Below are 24,191 nucleotides of genomic sequence, written 5' to 3' on the forward strand. Positions count from 1 at the left end.
CCGCCACTTGAGTGAAAAAAATAAATAAAAATGGAGCGCAACATTTGAGGATCCATTTTCAGACGTTTATTGAACAGTTCAAACACACAAATACAAAATGAGAACACCTGCAAGGCGCATGGAGGAGACGCGAACACAGAATGAATCGCGCTGTAAACGGACAATCCAAGCTGGAGTCAGCGCTCCCGATGTCAATCACTAGGCCACACCTCTTAAAGGCACACGTCAGCACACAAATACCACATCGTGTGAGAGTTTTGGCTTAAATAGACTTTTGTAAAACCAGTTTAAATCTTAACATTTTGTTTTGTATGTTTGTGTATGTATATTTTACAAAGTAGTGCTATTTTTCTTTATTAAAAATGTTAACAAAAAAAAGGTGATTTTTGTTTGTTTGTTTGTTTTTTAATGGAATTTCAACAGGGAAAACTGCTTACCTGGATTACGTACCAGTGATTCGTTTTTTCAAGATACGAGCTGTCATCTTGACAATTTTTTTTGTCAATAACAATTCTGTTTGTTTGTTGTCAGGTTTTATTGGATGATTTTAAATTGCTATTTTTTAAAAATATGTAAAGCACCTCGAGTTGCACACGTACAATAAGGTGCTATACAAATAAATTTGAGTTCATGAATGTAAACGAGGGGACGTACGTAGCTCCATTTCTGTCATGGTTCGATAATAAATGTATGCTACACTTTTACCTAAAATGTGAGATTAATAGTATCATTTTGGAATGACGTCATGGGGCACATGGGTAAGATGAATTAAGAAAATGTCAACCCCTCATTGTCTTTCTTACATGAAGTCTTAGCTGTGACGAGAGTGGATGAAAAGCTACATGATGGAGCACGTAAAGCCGCAGCACTCCTTCAGTAGGGTGAGGCCCGTTTTGGCAAAGGGAGAAGAGTTCTGCTGAGTTCTAGATGCTGCTCGCCTGCTCCGTCCACCTGTAACAAAGACATAACGCGTTTGCTCAAATTGTTAAGCGCTGAACTGACTATTTTCCAGTACAAAAGTGCTAATCCCTGCAATGTTGTATTCACCTCCTGAGCGCGTAATACCTTTCTTCTGCAAGTGTCTCGGGAATTTGGACTTCAGGAAATCTGCCATTTCTTTATCTTCTTCTTTCTCCCTGCAGGTGAGAGAGCATAAACACATTCTAAATCCTCCTAGGTTTGAATTAGAAGTCAGTTTGGTGACATCTATAGTTTAACATTAAGAAAATGAAATAAATATTGATGGCAAATGAATTCCCTAAATGAACATTAAACATCAATTTTACCTTGAGTTGTCCGTAATGTACATAGATAAGACTAGCGTTTCAGTGTATTCATATCGACGGTAATATGATGGCGTAAAAAGACTTTAAGATGACATTCTTATTAACATAGACAAGAAGACCTTTAGCCGCATTTTCATTCATATTCTTCTGCTTCCCGCCTCTCATCTTTTTTTGTGATTGCAGGCAAACAATTCTTAACAATTAATTCTTGTCTGAGAACGCATTCAAAGCACACATTAGATTCCACCTCATTTCCTCTCAGGACTCTCGCTGCAGCTGAATGACAGACCTGACCTTTTCTCAATGCGCTATAAAATGACTCACCCGGAATACTATACCCCCCAACCCCTCTCTCTCTCTCTCTCTCTCTCTCACAATTAATGTAAAAAGTTCACCTGAGTCTTTCAAACTCCACGTCATCCACCAAGAAGTCTCTGGTTTCCACCAGTTTATGGATCTGCTGTAAAAGTTCTTCTTCCTTTTGTCGATCTTCGTTGGACTTGTCGTTGTCTACATCAGGATGAGAGTAGAATAGAGTAGAGTAGAAGAGAGCCACGTTTTGTTGATTTGTGTTAATGATAAGATGCAGTGATATAAATGTTTCTTTGTAGAGGATGAAGAATAGATACCTGTGAGGAATGTTATATTTTCTGTCTACGTGTTGCTGTACTATTCATTCAATATGTGTTTTACATGGAGGAAAATGGGTGAGGACCTTAAACCCCTTCAAAATATTTTTAACTCATTCACTCCCAGCCATTTTCACTGAAGCAATCTCCTTCGCTCGTATTGTACAGTATTATGTTAGCCCTTATGGTGGTACTTGAGAGCTCAATATTTCTTAGTTGGTAATAAAAGTTTGAGAACCACTCCTGCACTAGTTAGCTAGATGGGCAATACACAATTTTTGCCTAAGCATTCTAATGCGCTATGGCGTCCGTCAGGTGTGATCATTTTGAGGATTCACCATAAAAAGCAGGAGTGCCTGCTTGTCGTTGCTTTCTATATTATTGTAACTAACAGTTAAACTGCAGTCATTGTTTGCTTTCGTTAAAAGTTAAGAAAACTTGAATTGAAAGTCAGCAAAAAAAGTTGAGATGATTTAAATTGTGTTTTGTCTTAAATCATATCTACTGTGACGGTGTTGCTTTCCAACCTGGTAGTGACACTAATTTTTGCAGCTCTTTCTTCAGCCGAGTGATCTCCTTGCACAGCTGAATGTCATCCATCCTGTGAAAGATACAGAAAATCAATAATGTTACACGGGTCAAATCACAATGTACTGATGCCAAACCATATATAACTTTAAAAAAAAAGAAGCAAATACTAATGATTTATATACCCATACTTGACCATCTTACATATATCTGAGCTCTGACTCCCTCCGAACCAGACTATCTCTGATGCAGTTGATCTTGAAGAGCTCGCCCTCGATGTCGTCAACGGTGATGCTGGAGTCCGCCATGGACACCACGTCGTCCTCTGGAATAAAACATGTAATAGAGGGCAATATATTCCTCTTCATTATCTCCATTTCCAAAAAACAACACTAGGAAATCTTCACGTCAATTATGGATATAATTATTACTATTTTAAATTAATTATCATCTTCTTACACTCTATGTACTTGTTTTTTGTAGTAATTTTTTAATTTCTTTTGTACTTATTTATTATGTGATCAATCTTTAAATGTACAGCAGCTTCATCTTCAGTGGCAGAAAATGTTTATTTTCTTTTTGGCATTGCAAAGACACATTTCAGTATTACAAACAAAGGGATTGTGCATGTAAATTAACATCAGAGTTATTAATTACTACAACGCAGGAATAGAATCAATAAACAGTAAAACAGGGCCCATTTAATTGCCCATTGAGTGCTTTTACTGTAAAACTTTCAGTGGACCAGCACACTAACTACCACTGACATCTTTCTAAGAATACTAACTTACTCTCACGTTGATGTGATCTAAGTTCTTTTGAACCAAAGAAAGTAGAGAACATCATAATGTACAAAATTAGATCATTGATGCTAGTTAGCTTGCATTTTTGACTAACTACTCAGTAAAGAAAGAACGTACAAATTAACAAGCTAAATTAATCAAATACAGATATCTTTAAAGATGTCACATTTCTTTGAAATTGATATTGACTTCTCACGTCAATGTTTATTAGCAAAATTCTTAAAGACCTCTTATGTCTCCACTAGGGGGCGCAAATTACACATAAAAACGCCAATGATTTACATATCATGATGCCAATAGAAATCCATTTCAGCATTTTTGTGTTTGCTCTGTGCAGCCGCACATATTGCCCTTGCCAAAAATTTAACATGTTTTCATTTTTTACATTTCATTGCTGTTGTGCGGAATGCTTGTTTGTCAAAATATGTTCAATTTAATATTTTTCATTTATTATTTTATTTTTTTCTTCCCATTTTTAAACCAATACAGTGTTGAACGTAGCTTGAGAGCAAATCTGTTAACTCTCACACTCTCTCTCTTTCTGTGTCTATGTCATATACTGTAACTCCTTTTACTTGACTCTGCGGGAGCCGCGCGGTATTATGTTACATCAAGATTGAAAGTCAGAATGTTTTGTAGACAGTTTAGAATAGGCCTGTTTTGTTAAGAATGGACAGCTATAACGCTTCGTTGCAGAAAAAAGCCGGTAAGCCATGAAGGTAAGTTTCACACATGGCTCTAAGATCTTTAAAATAGAGTTGGCGGGGGGTTATTCTTTTGCCTTGTTGGACACAGCTGGCAGCATATGCCTAGCATTTTAATTAATGGCAGCAGAATAAATTACACATTTTTTAGCGATTGATGCAGTTATTTTTAAATTTCCTGAAAAATGGTGGCTTTGGATGTGCTAGGATTCTGCCAGATTGCAACTTTATGCATCAACCTACCAACACACACTCACTCATTCACTCCCTCCCTCCCTTACAAACACACACTGGAAGAGACACCTGTGGATGGTTGATATGACTGAAGTTGCAGTAAAACATTTTTTTTAAAAAAGCATTTAGGAACTGTAAGACCACGAATGTGCTGAACATTTTACAACACAAGAGAACAAAAGACAAGAAACGTGAGCTGCAGGCAAAACATTGACAGAGCATGCATTTTAAATGAGAACACTGCAGCATGAGTATTTTCGCTCACCTGCTCTGCGGCTGCCTGTGCTCCATTGTGCACGCTCCAGCGATCCATACAGATGGAAAGATTCTCTCTTCTCTTCCATCATTCCAGCTTCTCCTCCTCTCTGCGGGATGCACAAGCAAGCAGCGGCAACAGCAAAGAACGAAAAGAAATATTAAAGCGTGAATAGTGTGAAGCTGTATTTCGGCTGTGGCTCATTGCCAGCCCAAGTCACTGACCTGCAGAGGTACGAGATGCTCTCCACATGCTCGGTCAGACGTGTGTGCGCAGTGGATAAAAGACTCCCAGTCAATCAAAGGGCCACTATGCCATCTGCTGGTCGTGAGATATGGCTGCAAACAAGCCAGTCAACTCCACCAGGCACTCATGAAGAGGGACTTGTAGATAAGCTTATTTATTTACATAATTACATTTTTACATTTACATTGGATAAGATTGTCAGCGTTTACACGCACATTTCTGCACCAAAGATGACAGCCCGTGTGTATACGGCGATGGGTTCGGTAACTATACACAGGTGGCCGGTGTGAACAGATGCAATCACATTTTCCATGAATAACAAGTGTCAGCTCTTCAACAGGCCCTCGACGATGAATTGAGTCTGTGATGATGTGCAATCACAAGCTGCACTCTAATCATCTCCACAGTTTTGGCCTAAACACAAGCAATATAAACACGAAAGTGGCAAACAGACACTGAGGTAACTTGTTTTTTCATACATAAACTTGTACAACAGAATCTGGCCTATGCAGAGGAACCGCAAAAGTCAAACACCCCTAAAGGTCGTACAATTTGGAGTTAGGCAAGAAACTGTTCATTCTTTATAGCATTTAGGTGATTTGGAGCATATCCCAGCTGATTTTCGGTGACATTTTTCACAATCGTATAAGTTTAAAAATGAAAAATTGTCTCTGGTCCGTAAGATGTTTAGCGGTGGTTGGCTAAATTCTGTAGCAAACGGGGCCTGCAGTTTGTAGATAACTAACTACAGGAGGTCCCTAAGTTACAAACATCTGATTTAAGACCATTTGTGAATACGAACAAACGCAGACTGATGTCCATAAATGGCATAAATGTTGACATAATTCCCCCATGGAACTTATAGTTGAGGGGTGTTCAGGACAGAGTGTTTTGACTTTTGGTTGACTTGCTGTATTTGGTGAGGTGAAAAACAATTAAGTATTTATTTATTTATTCAGCACCACACCACAATCAATTTTTTACGACCTCAAATAGGCAATTAGAGATTGGAATTGATCATGTAACGACTTACGAACAGTTCCGCTTACAAACATCCTCTCGAAACCATTGTGTTCATATCTTGGGAACCTCCTATACTGTATAGACTACTTTTCCATCCACATCCACATCCATGCATCTTTATGCAGAGGTCAGTTGATGATGCTAGCAAACGTGTTGACAGGTAGAGGAAGTCCTTTGCTCATGTATTTGCTCAAACCAGCATCCTTGTCCTCGCCCAGGTTCATTTTGGACATCATGTTTTTTTGGACGCAGTATCCAGGGTCAAGGCAGGGAACGATTTCAATGCTGCGACACACAAGAAAAAGCAATTGACATACAATATTTTCGGATATTGCTGGAATATGAACACGAACAAGCATGACTGATTTTAAACTCAATATTCCTAGAATAGGCTTAGTGCTTTTAGGTTCACGTTGAGCTACGGCAACCAAAATAGAGCCATTGGTTTGGGTCAGAGATGTGATCAAGCCTTTTACGGGCCAAAATTATAGTCTCTTTTGTTTTGTATAATTGGAGAAGGACACTTTTAGTTTGCTATTTGAAAGCCACCGTGCTTTGCCAAGGCGGTTCTTGTCCGTTTGTTTGTGTGCAACTTCCTGGCTGCATTTCGATACTGCCATTGCTGTCAAATTATATGGATGCAGGTTCAGCTTGCTCACCAAAAGCAGCAACAATGTTAGAAGTGCAAGTAAAATTGTGGGAAAATTCAGAGGACTTTTTAGAGTAAACGACTATCAGGACAGGCATACTTATGCCATTTTATTAGATAGTGCACATGTTTTCTAAGAAGAAATATAGGCTTTCTTTGTGCAGACACAACCTATACAAGTGTTCCCTTGTTCCTGTATCAGAAATCAATGTGAGGGCTCTGTATATGGAAATGAATGTACTTTCATGACTAGAGGATATGTTTCTGAACCTATATTTATGACAGAACAGATGCTGTCTAGGAGGGTGACGTGAGGTGATGCTGTTGTTGGGGGGGGTTGCTGGTCTGTTTTTATTCCGCCTTTTAACCTGATGTAGGTTTGTGCTGCGTGTTGCTTCAGTTGTACGTTAGGACTGGATGATTAATCAAATTTTGACCGTGATTTGGTGCATGATTTGAATATCAATCAAAATAACCGTGTTCGATTTTGCCATAGTCCAGTTCTATTGTATGCCCTTCCTTTCCTGTCTCTGACACAATTTCCTCCCAGGTAGAAGCCAATAATGCGACATAAACCAAACCATTCAATTTCCAGACACCAATCTACCGAACCAACCAAATCAGGTTGCAAGTTGTTGTAAAGAAATACGTTTTGGGTTACTCCTTCATTTAACAGGTGACAAATGTTTTAGCCCAACACCGTTTGTGTTGCTTTTTGACTGACATAAAGGATTTTGTCCTTATTCAGATGCAACATAATCCCATTTTACCTCTGCACATCATTATAGATCCTTTGACAGTCTCTGTCCAAAGTAACTCTGAGTGATGACTGATTCTCCAGTGAACGCATTTTTATGTTGTTGCTCCTGATTTTGAACTCCTGCAAATGAAAAAAAAAGTACTTACTAATAATAAAAAAGAAAATTCCAAAGGAAAAACCATGAGGAAAACACACCCCATTACTGTTTTTAGCCTTTGCTGGCCATTCCTTCAAGGTGAGTGTCAAACAGTTGAGATCTACAAGTGCAGAGAGAGAAAGAAACATATGATATCAAGCAGTAAAAATTTGAATAAGAAAACTTGAGAAAGGAATAAACCTTCTTTTGTACTGGAGGGGATAGCATTGATATAAGCGCCTGTTGTTCTCATAGGGAGGCCTCTGTCAGTGTCGCGGCCACTTAGTGTCACCTACACACATACATGGCAAGTCATGAGGCATGTAGGTAATTCATTAAACCTATAAAACAATGCAAAATTTAAAAAAATCATGTCATTAAAAGATAAAAACCTCACTTTTTTGTAACTGATGCAGACAAGAGCTCCACATACATCAGCAACACTCTTCTTCTGTTTCTCTGTTTGAAGGACAGTTGTGATGTCAATCATCACTATTGTAAATAAATATGCAGGTATAGTTCAATGTGTCTCCAAACTTAAATCACCTCTCATTGGCGCTTGAGAGTGTCTGAGGTCCGGAACGCCCACCTCTAAATGTGTCAGGAAGACATCCTCCACTGGTTCCTTGGTCATGCTTGTAAATGTAAACTGAAAAAAAAAAAAAAAAACTACAGCATGAGTCCGTTTCAAACTAGACATACTGTAAATGTGATGATCACTTGAAATATATTAATTAAAAATGTACTATGGTTTATAATTAAATCATTCACTGCCAGCAATTTTGGAAGCCCAGTTCTCCATATTGCCAGCGTAGTAGCGCATTTTGACAGATTTATCAAGACCCACAGATTATTGTGTTCTGTGGCAATATATGAATAGAATCCATGTCTATCCGTTGAAAACTTTATTACATTAGTAAACATGATTTTTATGCTAGCCTTCAATTTTATAAGTTGACTTGATAAAATGGAAATAAAATACAAATACAAAATACAATTCTTGCTTCTTCTTTTTTTTTTACATAATGCATTGCATGAAAAAAGTCAACGTAGACATAAAATGAAGGGTTGAGAATACCTTGACAAAGTAGATGTTGAAGTAGACCGGCTGCTGAGCCATTCGCACATAGTGGGAAATGACGTCAGACACAAATGGCTCTTTTGGCCTCGATGGGTTTGTTTGTTGCTGCAAAATGAGCAAGTGTTTATTAATGGCAAGTAAAGTTATGTAAACTTTTTATTTTTTATTTTTGAAACGGTAGCATGGTGGAGTAGCGGTGATCTCTTTCACAGTGTTAATTTAAATTGAGCATTATCATCATTGTAAAAGCATAATTTTGATCCTGGATTGCAAAAATATCCACACATTACGTTTCTAGATGTAATTGCAGTGCTTTTATCCTGTTTACATATGAAGGTTATTGAGTAATGTATGTTGTGCAACTGTTTCTGTTGCCATGCCAACAGCATGTGATGAAAAAAGCCACAGCTCCTATGTATTGGCAAGGCAACCTGCAGTGTTGTATTTACATGAAATTCTTTATTTATGTATTTATTTATCTACAGTATTACCATTTTAGCTAGTTTGGGGATCATGTAGCCCAAACTGCTGACGTTGCAGTTGTACCACGGGTCCCCTATACTCAAATAGGCCCCAAGAGTGCATGGACTCTGTTTGAGCTGATGGTTCTCCTATAAAATAAGACAAATATTGTCAAACTCACTATGTTAATATTTGAACTGTCCAAACACACTTCTGTTCCAGTTAAGAATGTTTAATAAAACGGCGGACTGTGTACTGGCAAGGGAAAGTTGCCTCACCTTGTCAGAGGAGGTAATGGTTGATGTTGCACAAACAGGGATGTAATAAAACTGCAGGTTGACTTTCATGGTAAGAAAAATTCTCCGTGCTTCCCTTTTCCTGCAATGGAGGGCGAGATGGATGAGCAGCCAAAAACAAAGTTCATGCCAGACGATGATGCTCTTGACAGAGGCCATTTTTAGTGCTCCAATGACTCATGGACAATATTAGCAATAGGCCACATTTGTGCAAATTATGGCACTATCTAGTGACATTAATGCTGGGAAATAACAACGTTTTATGTTGGTTACTTTATGAAGGTTGATAGATTAGTGTCAAATAAATAAACATATACCGGTGAAAACATTTTATGCAAAAGAAATGTGAAATTTTGTAATTTTTTTAGATTGGCATATTATTGTTTGTTTCATGGATTTGATTTTAAAAAATTGGCACATGCAGAAGGACGAACAAAGGCGTTGGTGCAGATCCAAAATGATGTTCTTTGGGTAGAGCTATGCATTCTGCTGATATTGTAGTTTAGAAAAAAAATTCACACACTGTTCACAATATTCGGCACAACTGCAGAATCTTATTAAGTCACAAAATAGCAACTGTATCAAATGATATTTCACAATCCTTTTCTTCTGCTTTTTTGGCTATTTTTAGTGACCTTGTTCAGCTATATACGAAATGTATTTCAATGTAAAAAAAATATACTAGTAAAGAATAAGTGTATGTGTGTGGGGGGCACAATGCAAATTGTCAATATAATATATTTTTCTCTCACTTAACTGGTTATTATTATTATTATTATTATTATTATATATATATTTTTTTTATATTAAGATTTTCCCCTTCATTTTCTGTTCCAAAGTAAATTTAGAATAAATGTAAACTGTTAGTTAAAAGTGGAGATCCATGTTCCCTACCTTTCTCATAGAAAAAAAATCAGAAACATGTGAATCTTCTGAAGTTATTTTCTGATACCTTATTTAGCTACGTGAAAGCAGAAAAAAACCCACTACAATACAGTGCACCAGCAAAACTAAGCATTACTACCACCTTTGCAAATGCATAATTTCTTGCATTGAATCACTTCAAGGCGAGTCCCTTCACTGCTCTTTGTCACAAACCACAAGCTACATCTCTGTGGGTGAATCTCTCACCTTAAGCAGTAGTAGGCCTTAGCCAGGCGGCCCACTATGCTGTCACCACCCATGACGACAATCCTGGCAGTGAAGAGCCGCTGCTGTCTGGAGAATGGGGTCTGCGTGGCATTGCTTCCTGCTCGGCTCTGCAGTGTGACCTCTCTTCCTCCTCCCCTGCTCCCCAGTGGTCCCGTGTGACCCTCCAAGGTGTCCTGCATCAGCGCCACGCTGTCCTTCACAGATGGTTTCACTTTCATCCCTCCACGTCGGGACAACCTGACTGACTCTTGCTCGCTGTGAAAAGAGTACAGGTATAAATTGCCTGTTTCCCCCAAGCGTTACGGTTCAGTGCAGCTGGGAACGCTAAACAATTTTCAGCATTTGATTGATGAAGTGATTGCTAAGAAATTAGTTGAATTGTCTTTTAGCCATTGAGACAAAATGGAGGGCAGTACTTGACTGTCAACAACAGGTGCACTGTTGTCAACTAGTTTGCTGTGTCACAACTCTTCCGGGCAGGGTTATTTGGATGAATAAAACAATTGCATGAAAACAGGAGTTCAGAACATTCGCAGAAAATTTCAACAAAACTAACTCATTCACTCCCAGCTATTTTAACTGAAGCCCCCCCTTTCAATCCCGGCTGGATTTTGACTGATTTAGCAAAATCCACAGAATATTCTGTTCTATTGCTATAAAAATATGGAACCAACCAAAAGAAAGATTAGAGGCTCTTCTTTCACCAGGAAAAAAGTATATTTGTATGTGTTTCCGTTTTGCAGCAATTAGCTAGGAATATAGCTAGGTTTCATCATTATTCACATTTCTGGTGAAAACAATGTCAAAAGGAGCTTGTTGCAACGTGGTCAACGTGGCTTGCCTGATCTCTTATACTCTGCTGCCACTTGCTGGTCGTTTTTTGTAATAACTACCATTACTTTAAGCAACCTCCTAATGTCAGAAGCTGTATCGAAGCCTTCTGTATGCTCTAGCATAAAACTAATATTTTTTAAAAAACGTATTAAAAAATTAATATATAAATACGTTTTTTTAATACTTTGTCCTTCACTCCCAAAAACGTATTTATATATTTTTCGGGTTGAATGAGTCAATTGATTAATCATTTTTCCATCGAGGGAATTTAGTCAAATCTGCTTGCATTGTCCCAGTGATTTTCTTTATCGAATCATTTTACCTCTTGCAGGGTTCCCATGACGCACTCATGGCGCCTGAATCGAGCAACGGCACCGGCGAAGCGTCACCACCGTGGGGCAGGTCTCTTTCGATGCCGCTGTCGTTGGACATGACAGAGAAGCGGGTCATGTCGGGTGGCATCAGGTCACCGGACGAGTCGCCCAGCTCGGGGTCTTCATGCTCCGGGATGAGGGAGAACTGCTCTGATGAGGAGCTGGAACGCAACCACTTGGCCACCTCCCGCCCTGTGGATTTGCATACAGTCAATGAACAGCATGGAGAGGATGGTACAGTGGAAAAATGTCACTTTTTATTAAATACAATGATTGAGGGCAACTAGAGGAAAAGATTGGACATATTTTGACCCCTGTTGAACTGTTAGTTAAGTCAGTTCAGCTGACTGGTCTGAACAACTTCCTGTAGACCACCCACAGTAAGCAGAGCCACTCACAGATGTCCAGTTCCTCTGTCCACAGGTGGAAGCTCATCTCGGGGTTAGGAAGAGGGCAGTTAAAAAGCGGTCCAACGGAAGCAGCCTCTACACAGAGACACACATTCAGAGGAAGAGGAAAAGACCAAAAGTGTCACAATGACACTCAAAACAAAACATCCCTGCTTCCTCAGAGCCGAGACGACAACAGTTTCCTCAGATGGGTCAGCGACATGACAGCAGTGGAAATAGATTTCCGCGAAAAATTGAAAAGTTTGATATATTAGACACAGGGTTAAATGCTTGATGTCAGCTGGACGGTACTGTCAGGGATTCTGATGACACCCCAAAGATGTCAATCAACAATTGTTTAACAATACGTACAGCAGAAACTACAGTGAACATATTCACAGTTTGGCATTCGCAGATTCTTTGGGGGGAACCTATTCGCTAAAAATCTTGTCTATTTGCTGCTTCTATGGTCAGGCCAAAGCAATAAAATTACAATCAGTACTTTGCACCACTTGGTGGAATCTTGTTGTTGTTGTTAAGTTTAATTCATTGATAGTTTTTTTTCATCTGCATTTAAGATGTCCTGTTTTGAAGGCAATCCTTGAATGTACATCGTGCGCCGTCAAAATGGAAGTGAAAGCAGTTTCCTCCAAATACAGCCACTAATAACTCATCTACTTTGCTGTTGCAATTTGAACTTAATAACATTATGTGTGTTATTTACGCTAATATGTTGGCTACACTATTGACGAGCTTCTGGTAAAGGTGGTTTGTAAATTGTGTTGAATAACTTTACTGAATAATTAATTTATGTAACATGGGTTCATGATTATGTATGCTAAACGAATTGTATAAAGCGCACAACACTCACATCGCAAACTATGAGTACGCTCCTCTACGAACATACACAATAGTTACTTGATTCATCATTTAAGCAGGCATAAATGACCTTGTGGAGTTCCCCAGGGCTCATTTTTGGGCCCCTTCAATTCATCATTTCCACACAATAAACCCAAAAATGTATTACAACAATTATGCATGGCCTAAGAATTGAACAAGAATTCTTTTGCGAGTGAAATTGACTGTTGATAAATGACGTTTTGAAGCAGAAGGCAAAATAGAGTGCACAGCCTGGCTGCAAATAGATGAGATGTTGATTCGCTTTCAACTAGTTTGCTATTACTATTGTTCTCCCATGCTTTTGAAAATATACTGTATGTTAATTGGAAATGTCATTGAGTGCCCATTCTGAGCGAACTACAAGCCGTTACATACTTGTCTTATATCATGTTATCAGAACTTTTTATGGTCGTAAAGAACACTAAGAGTCTATAGATGGTTTAAAGAAATGTCTTCTCTATCACGTTATGTTTCACTTTCTTCCACCAGACTCTGCTGTTTTACATAAACCGCTTCTGTGGTTACAGTGGCTGACCTCCGTTCAAATCACCCTATGCCTGTGTCACAGAATTTGTTGCAGCTGTAAAACCCATGCAGACAAAAGAGGCTGGCGTGCTGTGCTGCATTTCCTACCTGAGTTGACGCCTGCGACAATGTCGCCGTGCAGCTGTTGAAGATGGCCCTTCAGTGCGCCCCCCACCCTGCCGCAACCCTCTTCCACACAACGCTCCGCAGTCGCCATCACATCCTGAAAATGAGGCTCGACGTCTATATCCTGTTCCAAAACACAGAAACACACACAGGAAGATAAATATATCTAGGCTAGGTATTAATAGCAAAGAGGGTAAAGGTCTCAAGTGGGTGTATATGTGTAGCTCCTGCGTGTGTGTACTGATGAAGTGTTATATTAGGCCCAGCGCCAATGGAGAACAAACCTTCATTGAGGATGTTTAATTTGACACGTACATGCAATATGGGCTGGGATTTTTTATTTTTTATTTCTCATCTAGAAGTTACGGTTTTTGCCATGAATCAAAATCAACACTTGTCAGTAAATACATTAGTTGATTCCAATGACGTATTAAATATAGTTAAGTAAAGGAAAATTACGCGAGTAAACATTCCAGTTGTTGCACTGACTTTTAAGGTGTTAGCCAGGAGGGCTCCATGGCACTGCTCTCCTAAAGTGGCCTGGATGGAGTGTTGGACAACATGCCGCATGTGATCTATTGGACTTGAAGAAGATGCTGCCTCAATGTCAGCCAACACGACTTGTGCCAGTGAGACTGAAAAGACCTCTGGATCAGCCAGAACAAAAATCCTGTCATGAATCAGACACAATGTTTATGATAAGTCTCATGTTTCATATCATGTAAAGAAGTTTTAATTCGTATCATACCGCTCTTGAAAGGGATAATGATCATTCTTGAGTCTCTGCTCTGCTACCACCATCCTCTGATACAGTAGACCTGCAGGATAAATTACACATTCATTTACAGTATGATCCCGTGAGGGTTTTCACGACTAAAAGCTTTGTCTACATTTTCGAAACTGAAAGACTGATAAATACCTGGAACGGAGCGCTCGCTTTTTATTCTCCTGGAGTAGCTGAGACCAACGGTGCAGTAAGGCTGAGGGTAGGTCAGCAGGCGCTTACAGAAGTCATAAACACGCTTATACAACTCGTCTGGGATGTAGGCTGTCTGGAATATGGATGATTACGTTGTTCTTGTTAATTGGCTGGGAGCAATCAAATAGTGTGGCTCTTTGTGTCAAAATACCAGATAACAAAAAACATTAACACCCCCCCTCCTCCACCACCACCACCACCTAAAAAAACAACAACATTATTATCTCCTCTACAATTTTTGGGGGGGTAAAATTACAAATCAGTAAATACAACATAGAAAGACAAAGTGATGGATTGGAAAATCAGGAGACACAAATCAGAATTTTTCATAAAAACTGTACCTGAATGATGGCATACATGAGCGTGTGGAGCAAAGGAATGACGTATTCAAGACTGTCCCACCTCTCCGCCTTAAGAGAAACACAAACACCTTGATGATCAAAATCACAATCATATTTACTGGCCAAGTTTTTTTTAACCCCTTCGGACCCATAGATGATTGCAGTGGATTTGCGTGTCGAAACCAATAAAAACGCATAATTTGGATGATGTCAACACTTCTGGTTTATGATTCGATCCTAGCTACGCAATCACAATCGCAAGTTCATTTGCATGATGTTCATGTTAACTTAACTCATTTGCTCCCATAAACGTAAATACGTTCTATTTTAAATATTACCAGTGTCCCAAAAACGTATTTTGTTGTTGTTTTTTTTGTTTTGTTTTTATGCTAGAGCATACAGAAGGCTTTGATGAAGCCTCTGAACTGAAGAAAATGGTTGAAGCAATGGTAGTTATTACAAAATCGGTTAGCAGGTTGCAGCAGAGTATAAGAGATCAACCAGGGCCATTTTGCAAGAAGCTGTTTTCCCCACAGTTTTAAACAGATTTGTGAATAATGATGAAACTTAGCTATATTATAATGCTAATTGCTGAAAAACAAAAAAATATGGAAATATACTTTTTTTCCTGACGGAAGAAGAGACTCTTTCTTTTGGTAGGTTCCATGTTTTTATAGCAATAGGACACAATATTCTGTGGATCTTGCCAAATTTGTCAAAATCCAGTAAAACAGCTGAGAGCGAAGGGGGTTGCTCCAGTGAAAATGGCTGGGAGTGAATTAAAAATGTTACATATAAAATTGGTAAGTTTACAACATGCTACATCCTGGCGTCCACTATAACAAAGACAAACATGAGATTATAAAATAATAATATTGCCCAGCAAAAAAATCAACTCTAAAGGGGTTAAATAAAAAACACCAACATCCAATTAGAGCTCAAATTGACAGTGTAGTGATCAATCACCTTCTCCAGCTCTTTTATCAGAACCCACAGTAGAGACAAGCTGTTGGTGGGACTGTTCTGAACCTTCTTGTGTAAAGTCCATCTTAGCATTCCTACAGAGACACATATGATTAAACACACCAATGTAGACACATATGGTTAAACTGCTGCTCCATGTGTCATAATGTTGTATGGCTGTGTTAAATCTAAATATACTGGATGACTAACAGCTGAACACTCTGCTGATGCTGAAGTGACAGAAACAACGTCAGCTGAATGTCCAGCATTACAAGATTGATTTCTTTTCACGTTGCAAGTGTAAATATGAATGAATGGTACCTTTGCTGAGACAGTCTGGGGACTGATGAATGTCTGTTTCTCGAGGCAGCACAGCCTGGACGCTGCGGTACAGTTCTCGCTCTGGAACTGTCGGCACGCAGCCGGCTGGCGATAAAGTGGAGACATTGGATGATTTCTAACAAATGAAAGTCAACTTTGCCCTTTAATGAGACACTCAGCATTCTTTGACTAACAACCTTTATCAAGTTCTGGGGTTTTTTTTCACAGAAAACTACAACTTCCAAATACTTGAGAACATATGTTACAAATTGTGCGTCACTTACCTTTTGACTCCATGTTGAGCAACCTGCCGGTGTTATCCCAAAGCGCCTGGCACGTCATGGCTCACACACATTATGTGTCTGGAAAGAACCATCACAAAGGCGACACTGACAGAAAGTTCCACACGTATTGGTATATTCAGCATCAAACAGAACGTGAACATACAGGCACTTAAAGCAGCTGACAGTGAGTGTGTGAAGGCTGCAGTGTTTCACACAGATTTGAAATCTACTTGGGTGGGTGGACTCCGGTGGGGGTGGGTTGGTTCTCAGTCGTGGTACTTGCGTATCCTCGAGCCTCAAGATCCACAAGTAAGTGACGGCGTACTAACGTTATATGCGGTATATCTCGTCGCGACAGTTTTTTTCTTTCTTTATATATATATATATATATATATATATATATATATATATATACAATTTTCTTGAAAATTTCTTGGGTCGTGGCCAGTTTACTTGGGTTGCCCACCCAAGTATTAACATGGTGTGGGAAGCACTGCATGTAAGTTATTTCTGGTTGACACATAAGTATGGGATTGCTTTTTTAAAACTTCATGTGTCCAGTATTGTCTACTTTGTTTTTACTTAAATGTATTCATTTGAAAGTATTATAGCTGTATTTTGAATCTTCTCAAATCACCTATACTATTTTTTAAATGACAAAATAGTGTTTAAAAGTAGGGCTGGGTCAATATTTAAAGAAATACAAAAATATTTTGCAAATCTGACCTTGTGCAAATTTTCAATTGACAGTTTTTCTCTTACACTCATCAGAAGCTGTAGTAAGTCAAGTGCCCCAAAAAGGTTAAACATCCTATTGCAATTGAAGTTTGGAAGGTTATTGTGTAAAAAAAAAAAAAAAAAAAGTATACAGAAAATATTCCTTTGAGTTGGTTAAAGATGTGCTCTCAGTTTGCTATTAAACAATTGTAGCTATTAACATTACTCCTGGCATTTTAAGACAAGTGTTCTGAGTTTTTTTTTTTTTTTTGAGAGAGAAAAAAAGATTAACCAAAGAATGACTCATTAAAAAGGATCAAGTCCAGCTTGGCTCCTACTAAAACATTTACTGTAGCGGTGTAATAGTGAGTTGTATATTTAATTATTTGGTTTTAATTGGTGCCTTTTATTGCTGGACGTCTGCATTCAGTCATAAGCATTAAGCACAGTATTCGTTCCATGACTTAATGTCAACCTCAGCTGTCAGTGAATCAAACGTTGTTGGTTGTGTCAGAAGTCTGGACAGCACGGCAATTCGCATCGATGAAAAGACTTAGGTGCGAACAGGAGTATATGGCGCTCACTGAGGGCCCCTCAGTAAGTAATTAATGATCCAAGACATATGCTCACAAAAGGTCAACTTAAAAATGACAGACTTACCGCGCAGATGTCACACAGCTCTACAGGTCCACACACTCTCCCTCACCGTGAGAAAACTGTTCCAGTCAGCTTGTGTATGACAGAGCTGGGGCGAAAAGGGAGGGAGCTGCAGCCGAGAGAGAGAGAGAGAGAGAGAGAGAGAGAGAGAGAGAGAGAGAGAGAGAGAGAGAGAGAGAGAGAGAGAGAGAGGTTATGAGAGGTCGCATACATGCAGGTGTTTTAGAGCTCATTTTTGTTTGTGCTCGTATTTGTCGCGTGTGTGTGTGTGTGTGTGTTGTATACTGGGTTTGCTTCTACGATTCATAAAATAAGCTAACAGTCCTTATTTTGAGGGGGTTTTGGGTTGTTGTTTTTTTTGGATTATATTTAGTTTTGTTTCATGTTTTGTTTTCCTGTGTCCCTCTTCATGTGTTCCCTACTCATTTGCCCTCTTCCTTGTGTCGGCCAATCAGCTCTCTCCGCCAGGTGTGCCATGTTGTCTCATCAGTTATGTTTTATTTTGTTGCCTGTATTTTTCAGTCTTTGTCGGCTCATTGTTGTCGTAAGTCATTTTTCTCGCCACATCACGCCATTTCACATTTCCTGTCATGATGCGTCTGTTGCACGTGTTTCTATCTTGAGTTTATTTTGCGTTTTGCCTTTTTTTCCCCCCAAAAAATATATTTTTGAGTATCCCCTGCACTCCTGCGTGCCTCCCTTGCGCTTGGGTCCTCCGCAATTCCACCACGAAACCCTTCATCAGTGACAAAGTGATCAAATTGCCTCCCCCCTTGTCAGGTTTCAGTAAAGGCGCTATTTCCAGTAATCCCGCACTACTCATACATTCATAACCCACTTTCCAATGCTTAAAACACACCCATACACACAGGTCTTGTTGGTGGACAGGCCTGGTGTGTGCATTGCATGGGTTTAATGTGCTGGATTTAGCCTTGATCCCAGTAAGAAAAGCAGCAGTGAAAATTGCCAACAACGCTGCCTCAGCAGCTCAACAATGACCACAAGCTTCCGCCTGCCTCCAAATTCTTTATTCCTTCTGTGGCTCTTTTTATTTTCGCTCACCCTCTCACGCTTTCCGTTCACTACTTCATGCAATGCACTTGATGTCGGCATTGCAACTTTTGTCGCAGTCTGTCTTTTTACAGAGCGGGCCAAGTCATAATACGAAAATACAACTAATATGAACAAAACAGAGGTGTTGTTTTACCATCAACAAGTCTTGCTATTGTGATCAGTTGTAATGATAAGAATAGGAGAATATGAAATTTGACACATTCAAAGTCATAGGAAGTTCTAGAATTATAATAATAAAATTCCAATTAGATGAGCTTTTAATCTTGTAACATGACAACTTTTTTTTTTTAATCCCAATTCTAATTTATTTATTTCCAATTTTGGCCCCAATACTGTCGCATAGGCCTTTTCATGCATATCCAGAAGCAAAATATAAGGCTGTACGATATGCCTTCAATGTCACACATACATAATGGCATGCTCAGCTCAGGAGGAAAGGCTTTGTGTGCAAGGCTGCAGTCAAACCGCTAACACCACGTGTATTTGGCAGCACAGCAGAGCAGAAACTGTCACGTATACAACACTTCCTCTGTCTCAATGAGTGGGCAAGATGATGATGATGAAGACAAGGAGGAGGAGGAGGAGGAGGAGGAGGAAAAACATCTATAAATAGATTCTTTGCTAAAAAACAAAAACAAAAAGAGAGCTTGAGGGCTTGATTATGAGCTGAATTAGACATTTTTTGTCTACTTGTGCTTTTGTGTGCAGGCTTTTGTGCATACAGTAAGTCAGCATATACAGAATCACCAAAGTTTTAGTTTATGTCACAAGCAAATAAGCAATACAGTAGTGTTAGTCACAATGCTCCAAATTCCCTTTTGTTTGGCCACACAAGGCGGGAAACACAGCCAAATGAGCTAATGCTGTGCTAAGAACAACATACAGTATTTTGTATTTAGTACAGAGAACAAAGTGAGTCAAATAATGTGGATGAAAGGAACTCTGCAATCATGATAGCGAGTAATTGAAGCCTACCCAAAATGCTTTGTAATTGCCTCAAGATGCCAGAAAATGGCAGCGAAGCACTTTTTTTCTCTTAGACAATGATATGTCCTTATTGAATGAGACTATTGCGCTCATGTTGTTGTTACTATTCTTACATCGGTGTAAATTTGGAAAAGACAATATTTATTCCAGTGTGCGTAAAAGGCTTATGGCCATTTTCAATTGGCCTATGGAGGCAGTTATGAATATGCTCAATGAATTCTGCCTCGTCAGTCAGTTCGTATCAGTTGTGTTGTTAAATAATACTGCAATCTACTCGCGACCAATTCAGGGTGTACTGCTCCTCTTAAAAGTCAGCAGGCGATAGACTCCAGCTGACCCACAAAATATATTTATGTGACAGTATTTTCCTCCTAGTTTACTTCATGTTTTTGTGCCCCACTCATGTTCTTCTGTTACTGAACTATTTATAGTTGAAATGATTCAGTTCCTGCTCTGTACTTCATGCCACTTGCCCGCTGCCACCGACATGCCCCCATACGTGTGGCGACGGTCAAACAAGGCCGGGAACAATGCGGCCGACTAGAAAACAGGAGCGCTCGTTTCCGTTCTGGCGCGCTTAAGACGCCTCGGAAAACAGGAAGGAGCTGACAGCAATGCGTGGAAGTGCGCTCGCAGAGCAAAAGAGCGCCTTTGCTTGAGTGGAAATCCCCAACTGAGGATTGCGTTGGAGAGAGTATCATCTTACTGTACATGATTACCTGTACTCGGCGTGCGAGTGCGAATGTGTGAGAACTGGGTCAAATTTACATTTGGGTGAAAATTTAGGTTAGGGTTGCTATTTTGTTCGAAAACAACATATTTTCTTACTCTCTATAAATAGCCTGTTGTCAAAAAGAAATTTCGCAAAAAATAAAATAATAATAATAATAACAATGAATGCATGGTTATTAGTGGAAAACTGACAATACAGTATGATGAGTAACATGAAAAAAAATGTGGGGTAAACTCCACCCACCAATCGCAAACTAATCCAGGAAAAAAAAACAAATATTATTTGGCAAAAACATTTTTCTTTTGCCTTGTGTGTCAAAATATTTACTTTTTAAGGCAAAACTAATTTATTTTGAGGAACTGGCATGACCACCATGTTTGTTCAAGGGTGTTTGCTGAAACATTCCCAAACTGGAGGGATGGCTTGATTCAGCTGCAGACACATTGACGCTTAGTTCTGCAAATAGAGCTTTGTAAACTTTTAGCGTGTGGTAGTGTTGCCATGGTTACTACTAGAGGTGTGCCAAAAAAATCGATTCTCATAAGAATCACGATTCTCATTTAGTACGATTCAGAATCGATTTTAAATGTCCCAAAATCAATTTTATTTAAATTATTTTATACTGTCTTGCCTTTGTCTGTGTGCCTTTATTTGGAGCGCTGTTCATGTTGTACCCGATTTGGCCACTTAGGGGCAGTGTGGTTCCACGCGGTCTAACACACTGTTAAGTTGTAGCCACATTAGAGAGTAGAAGGAAAAAGTCACGATCAAGTTATTCCAATAAAAGTTGTTTTTTTGCCGTGTTGAGCCGTTCTTTTGATAAAAGTGCCGCGAGTAGTGCGCTAATTAGCATAAGCGAGTCAGACTGGAGTAGATCATTACAATTCCTTGCACATCTATAGATTGAAGCAAAAAGCACTGTCAATTAAATTCTGAATCGAATCGCAGACCCAAAAATCGGAATTGAATCGAATCGTGAGACATTCAAAGATTCCCACTCCTAGTTACTACAGTAATAGAGTACAGTTGGGGCCTGAGATACAAACTTGTTATACAAGCACAACAGGATGGCTACAATATACATTATATTGTAGATATTCTGCAATAGAACCAACAACAAACAATGTGTTGGATGTATGGATGTATACTTTATTAATCCAGAGGGGAAATTCTGAATTCACTTAGTAGCTTTAGCCGGTGGGGCAGTTCGTTTTGTACAGGCTGTCGAGTGCTGCAGCAGTACAGTGTGTTCTCATCAAGAACACTGAGTACAGACTTATTTTTTTCTTTGACATTTTATGAAGGCGCCTTGTCAAGTGACTACAGTAAGTGGTCATCTGAAGAATCATTCATGAACACGCACAAAAAAACAAACCTGGAGGACAAAAAGAAAATGGACAATAGTCATTTTAGTTTTGCCTGTGTCCCTCGTGATAAATTACAATCTTGGCTAACATTCAAACAAGCACCACCATGTTGACTTCCGCTTTTTTCTGTGGCTCCACAACCACAGACCGGTTAGGTGACCCTCTGCTTACCATTAAAACAAAAAAAAAAGGTTAAGTTATGCCTACAAAATGGTCCTGAGTACCATACTGAAAAGTTCCTTTTACTGTATTTAGAAATGTCCCAATTATGTCTCATTAAGATCGGTTATTCTCTGCCATCTCTTCTATCGAGACTTCCCAGCCCATACTCAGCACAGAGACAAGGTTCTTTACATGGTCTATCTGCTTGCATCGTGATCAGTACAATTATGAGACATGTCTCCAGGAGCATCTTTATACAGCCTGCAATCCTTCCTGGTTGGGTACCCTGTGGCCTTTATGGATCTTTTTCCAACTACTCATAGCTACTTCTGCTGCCTGGGTCATTTGGCACATTCTCCCTCTTGGATGTTGCTGTGCTCGAGGTATCCCTCCAAAACGTGTTTCTGAATAAAAACAGCAGTTCTTTCTTTCCTTCTTGGTCAACAGTCAATTAATTGCATGGCAGATACAGACAACAACCATGTACACCTGTGGGCAATTTAGAGTCTAGGCAAAGACCCTCAAGCTGTTTTCACACCCAACTTGTTTTTTCCAGTGTTCACAACGGTGCAAGGCACTGGACAGCACAAGAATTACGGTGGCACAGTGCAAGCGTGTCCATATTTGGCATTGGTTGCTAAGCTACAGAACAGGTAGTAGCCTAGCTTGCATGGGAGCTATCTAATTTGTTTAAAATGTGTTGTAAAGTCAAAATTACATAAACCTGAGTAAGAAAACGACTTCTAAGCTGTTGTCGTAAAACCACGGATGGTCTCAAAGATCAGTTGTCTACTTTATTATTATAGAGAGTAAATTGATTTGTTTGAGCATTTGCTTCGTGTTAAATAAACAAGGTTAACTTTTTCCTCAATCTCTGAAGTCTTTACGAGTACTATTAATACCACACCACTTGTAGACCCCCCCCCCCAACCCCTCTGCATGGGTGGACTTTGGTCAGTAATTGAAATCAATTGTCAGATTTTAATCAAGATTTGAAAGATAACTTCTAACAGTGTCTTTATTTAGCCAACGGTTTCAGTGACGGATTGCTGGCAAATAAACAACACACGGCATGCCCCTCAGAGCCAACAGGAAGCTGCACAATAAAACGAGGAAGCAAGAGGAAATGCTGCTTTGGTTTTAGATTTTAAGAGACACAACACGGCACAGAGGGTGTGTGTGGGTGCGTGGGGGTTCAGTCACATCTGGCACTTTTATCAAAACGCCTTTATTATCTCAGAAGGGAAAACATAAACAAGCATCCATTGGGTGCTTCCTTTGTCGGGTTTCAAACGCCGGATTTTACTAACATTTTTACCTCAGGACCAAAACTTGAGAATTCACCCCTCCCAGGAAACCATTCCTATTTTCTAAACCGCTTGTTCTGTTAAAAGTTGCAAAGAGCTGGAGCCTATCCCAGCTGACATCCAGAAACCCTGGACTGGTCACAATTCAATCACAGTGTACAAAAAGAGACACACAACCCATTCACACTCACATTCATAACATCACAAAGTGGGAATTGATTGAATGTGTCCGAACTTTAATTTATTAATACACTAAAACCAATCCATCGTGAAATTATATTTTTCTGTATTAGTGTTTTTGAAACTGCTACATCACAGCTTCTGCTATAGGTGATAATAAGGCACACAATTTAGAATTTCGGCGCTTGTAGCTTAGGTTTTCGACAGAAAAATATTATTATTATTATTATTATTATTATTATTATTAGCAGCAGCAGTGGTAGTAGTATAAGTACAGTAGTAGTTTTCAGGGGCTTTTTCAACACTTTTTAGGCCGTCTCCCCACAAGCAAACGCACTACAAAAAATTTAAAAAAAAAATAGCATTGTAAGCCACGTCTATCATTATATGTAGAGCGGTAAAAAATAGACAGCAAAATGCTTGACCTTATAACACACACAAGCAAATGGCGCGCGAAGCCATTTAACACCTACTACCCTGACTCATTCATACTTTTCCAGAGCAGCTAAACCACAAAACTCACACTTATATATCCAAACAAAACAAATGTACCTTACTTTAAATAGACTTACCCTTACTGGACTGAAGAAGACGACGGCGGCCGTCAACTTTGACTTGGCGGCTACATTTTCATTTTCCTCAGCAGCAGCGTGGAGGCTTGACCACGCCTATCGGGACAGTCGACCAATGAAAAGGCCGGTAGAAATCACAACCAGAGCAACCAAT

At 39.3% G+C, this 24,191-nt stretch overlaps 2 protein-coding genes across 3 annotated transcripts; both read right to left on the reverse strand.

Moving 5' to 3' along the window:
• Positions 1-57: 57 nt before the first annotated feature.
• Positions 58-4,727, reverse strand: pik3r6a (phosphoinositide-3-kinase regulatory subunit 6a). 2 transcript variants are annotated; one of them, XM_086083228.1, is made up of 7 exons: positions 4,665-4,727; positions 4,450-4,549; positions 2,648-2,768; positions 2,443-2,516; positions 1,682-1,796; positions 1,066-1,136; positions 58-951 (listed from the first exon to the last, which is right to left on the reverse strand). In XM_086083228.1, the coding sequence occupies exons 2-7, from the start codon at positions 4,529-4,531 to the stop codon at positions 839-841; spliced, it is 576 nt and encodes a 191-aa protein (XP_085939354.1). In that variant the 5' UTR covers positions 4,532-4,549; positions 4,665-4,727; the 3' UTR covers positions 58-838. The 2 variants fall into 2 exon arrangements, with proteins under 2 accessions (XP_085939354.1, XP_085939352.1); XM_086083226.1 differs by having other exon boundaries at positions 1,048-1,136.
• Positions 4,728-4,821: 94 nt separating this feature from the next.
• On the reverse strand, positions 4,822-24,133 carry pik3r6 (phosphoinositide-3-kinase regulatory subunit 6). The gene is made up of 22 exons (XM_086083225.1): positions 24,038-24,133; positions 17,659-17,764; positions 16,282-16,359; positions 15,998-16,102; positions 15,680-15,771; positions 14,714-14,782; positions 14,313-14,445; positions 14,142-14,211; positions 13,883-14,063; positions 13,376-13,517; positions 11,852-11,938; positions 11,402-11,645; positions 10,225-10,500; positions 9,076-9,175; positions 8,827-8,946; positions 8,333-8,440; positions 7,801-7,903; positions 7,652-7,713; positions 7,456-7,546; positions 7,314-7,375; positions 7,129-7,238; positions 4,822-5,994 (listed from the first exon to the last, which is right to left on the reverse strand). Exons 3-22 carry the CDS (start codon positions 16,337-16,339, stop codon positions 5,838-5,840), a joined length of 2,370 nt encoding a protein of 789 aa, XP_085939351.1. The 5' UTR covers positions 16,340-16,359; positions 17,659-17,764; positions 24,038-24,133; the 3' UTR covers positions 4,822-5,837.
• Between the last annotated feature and the right edge of the window lie 58 nt (positions 24,134-24,191).

Source organism: Leptonotus elevatus, chromosome 8 (genome assembly GCF_054856555.1).
Source record: "Leptonotus elevatus isolate MCC_2025b chromosome 8, RoL_Lele_1.0, whole genome shotgun sequence".
Taxonomy (NCBI): domain Eukaryota; kingdom Metazoa; phylum Chordata; class Actinopteri; order Syngnathiformes; family Syngnathidae; genus Leptonotus; species Leptonotus elevatus.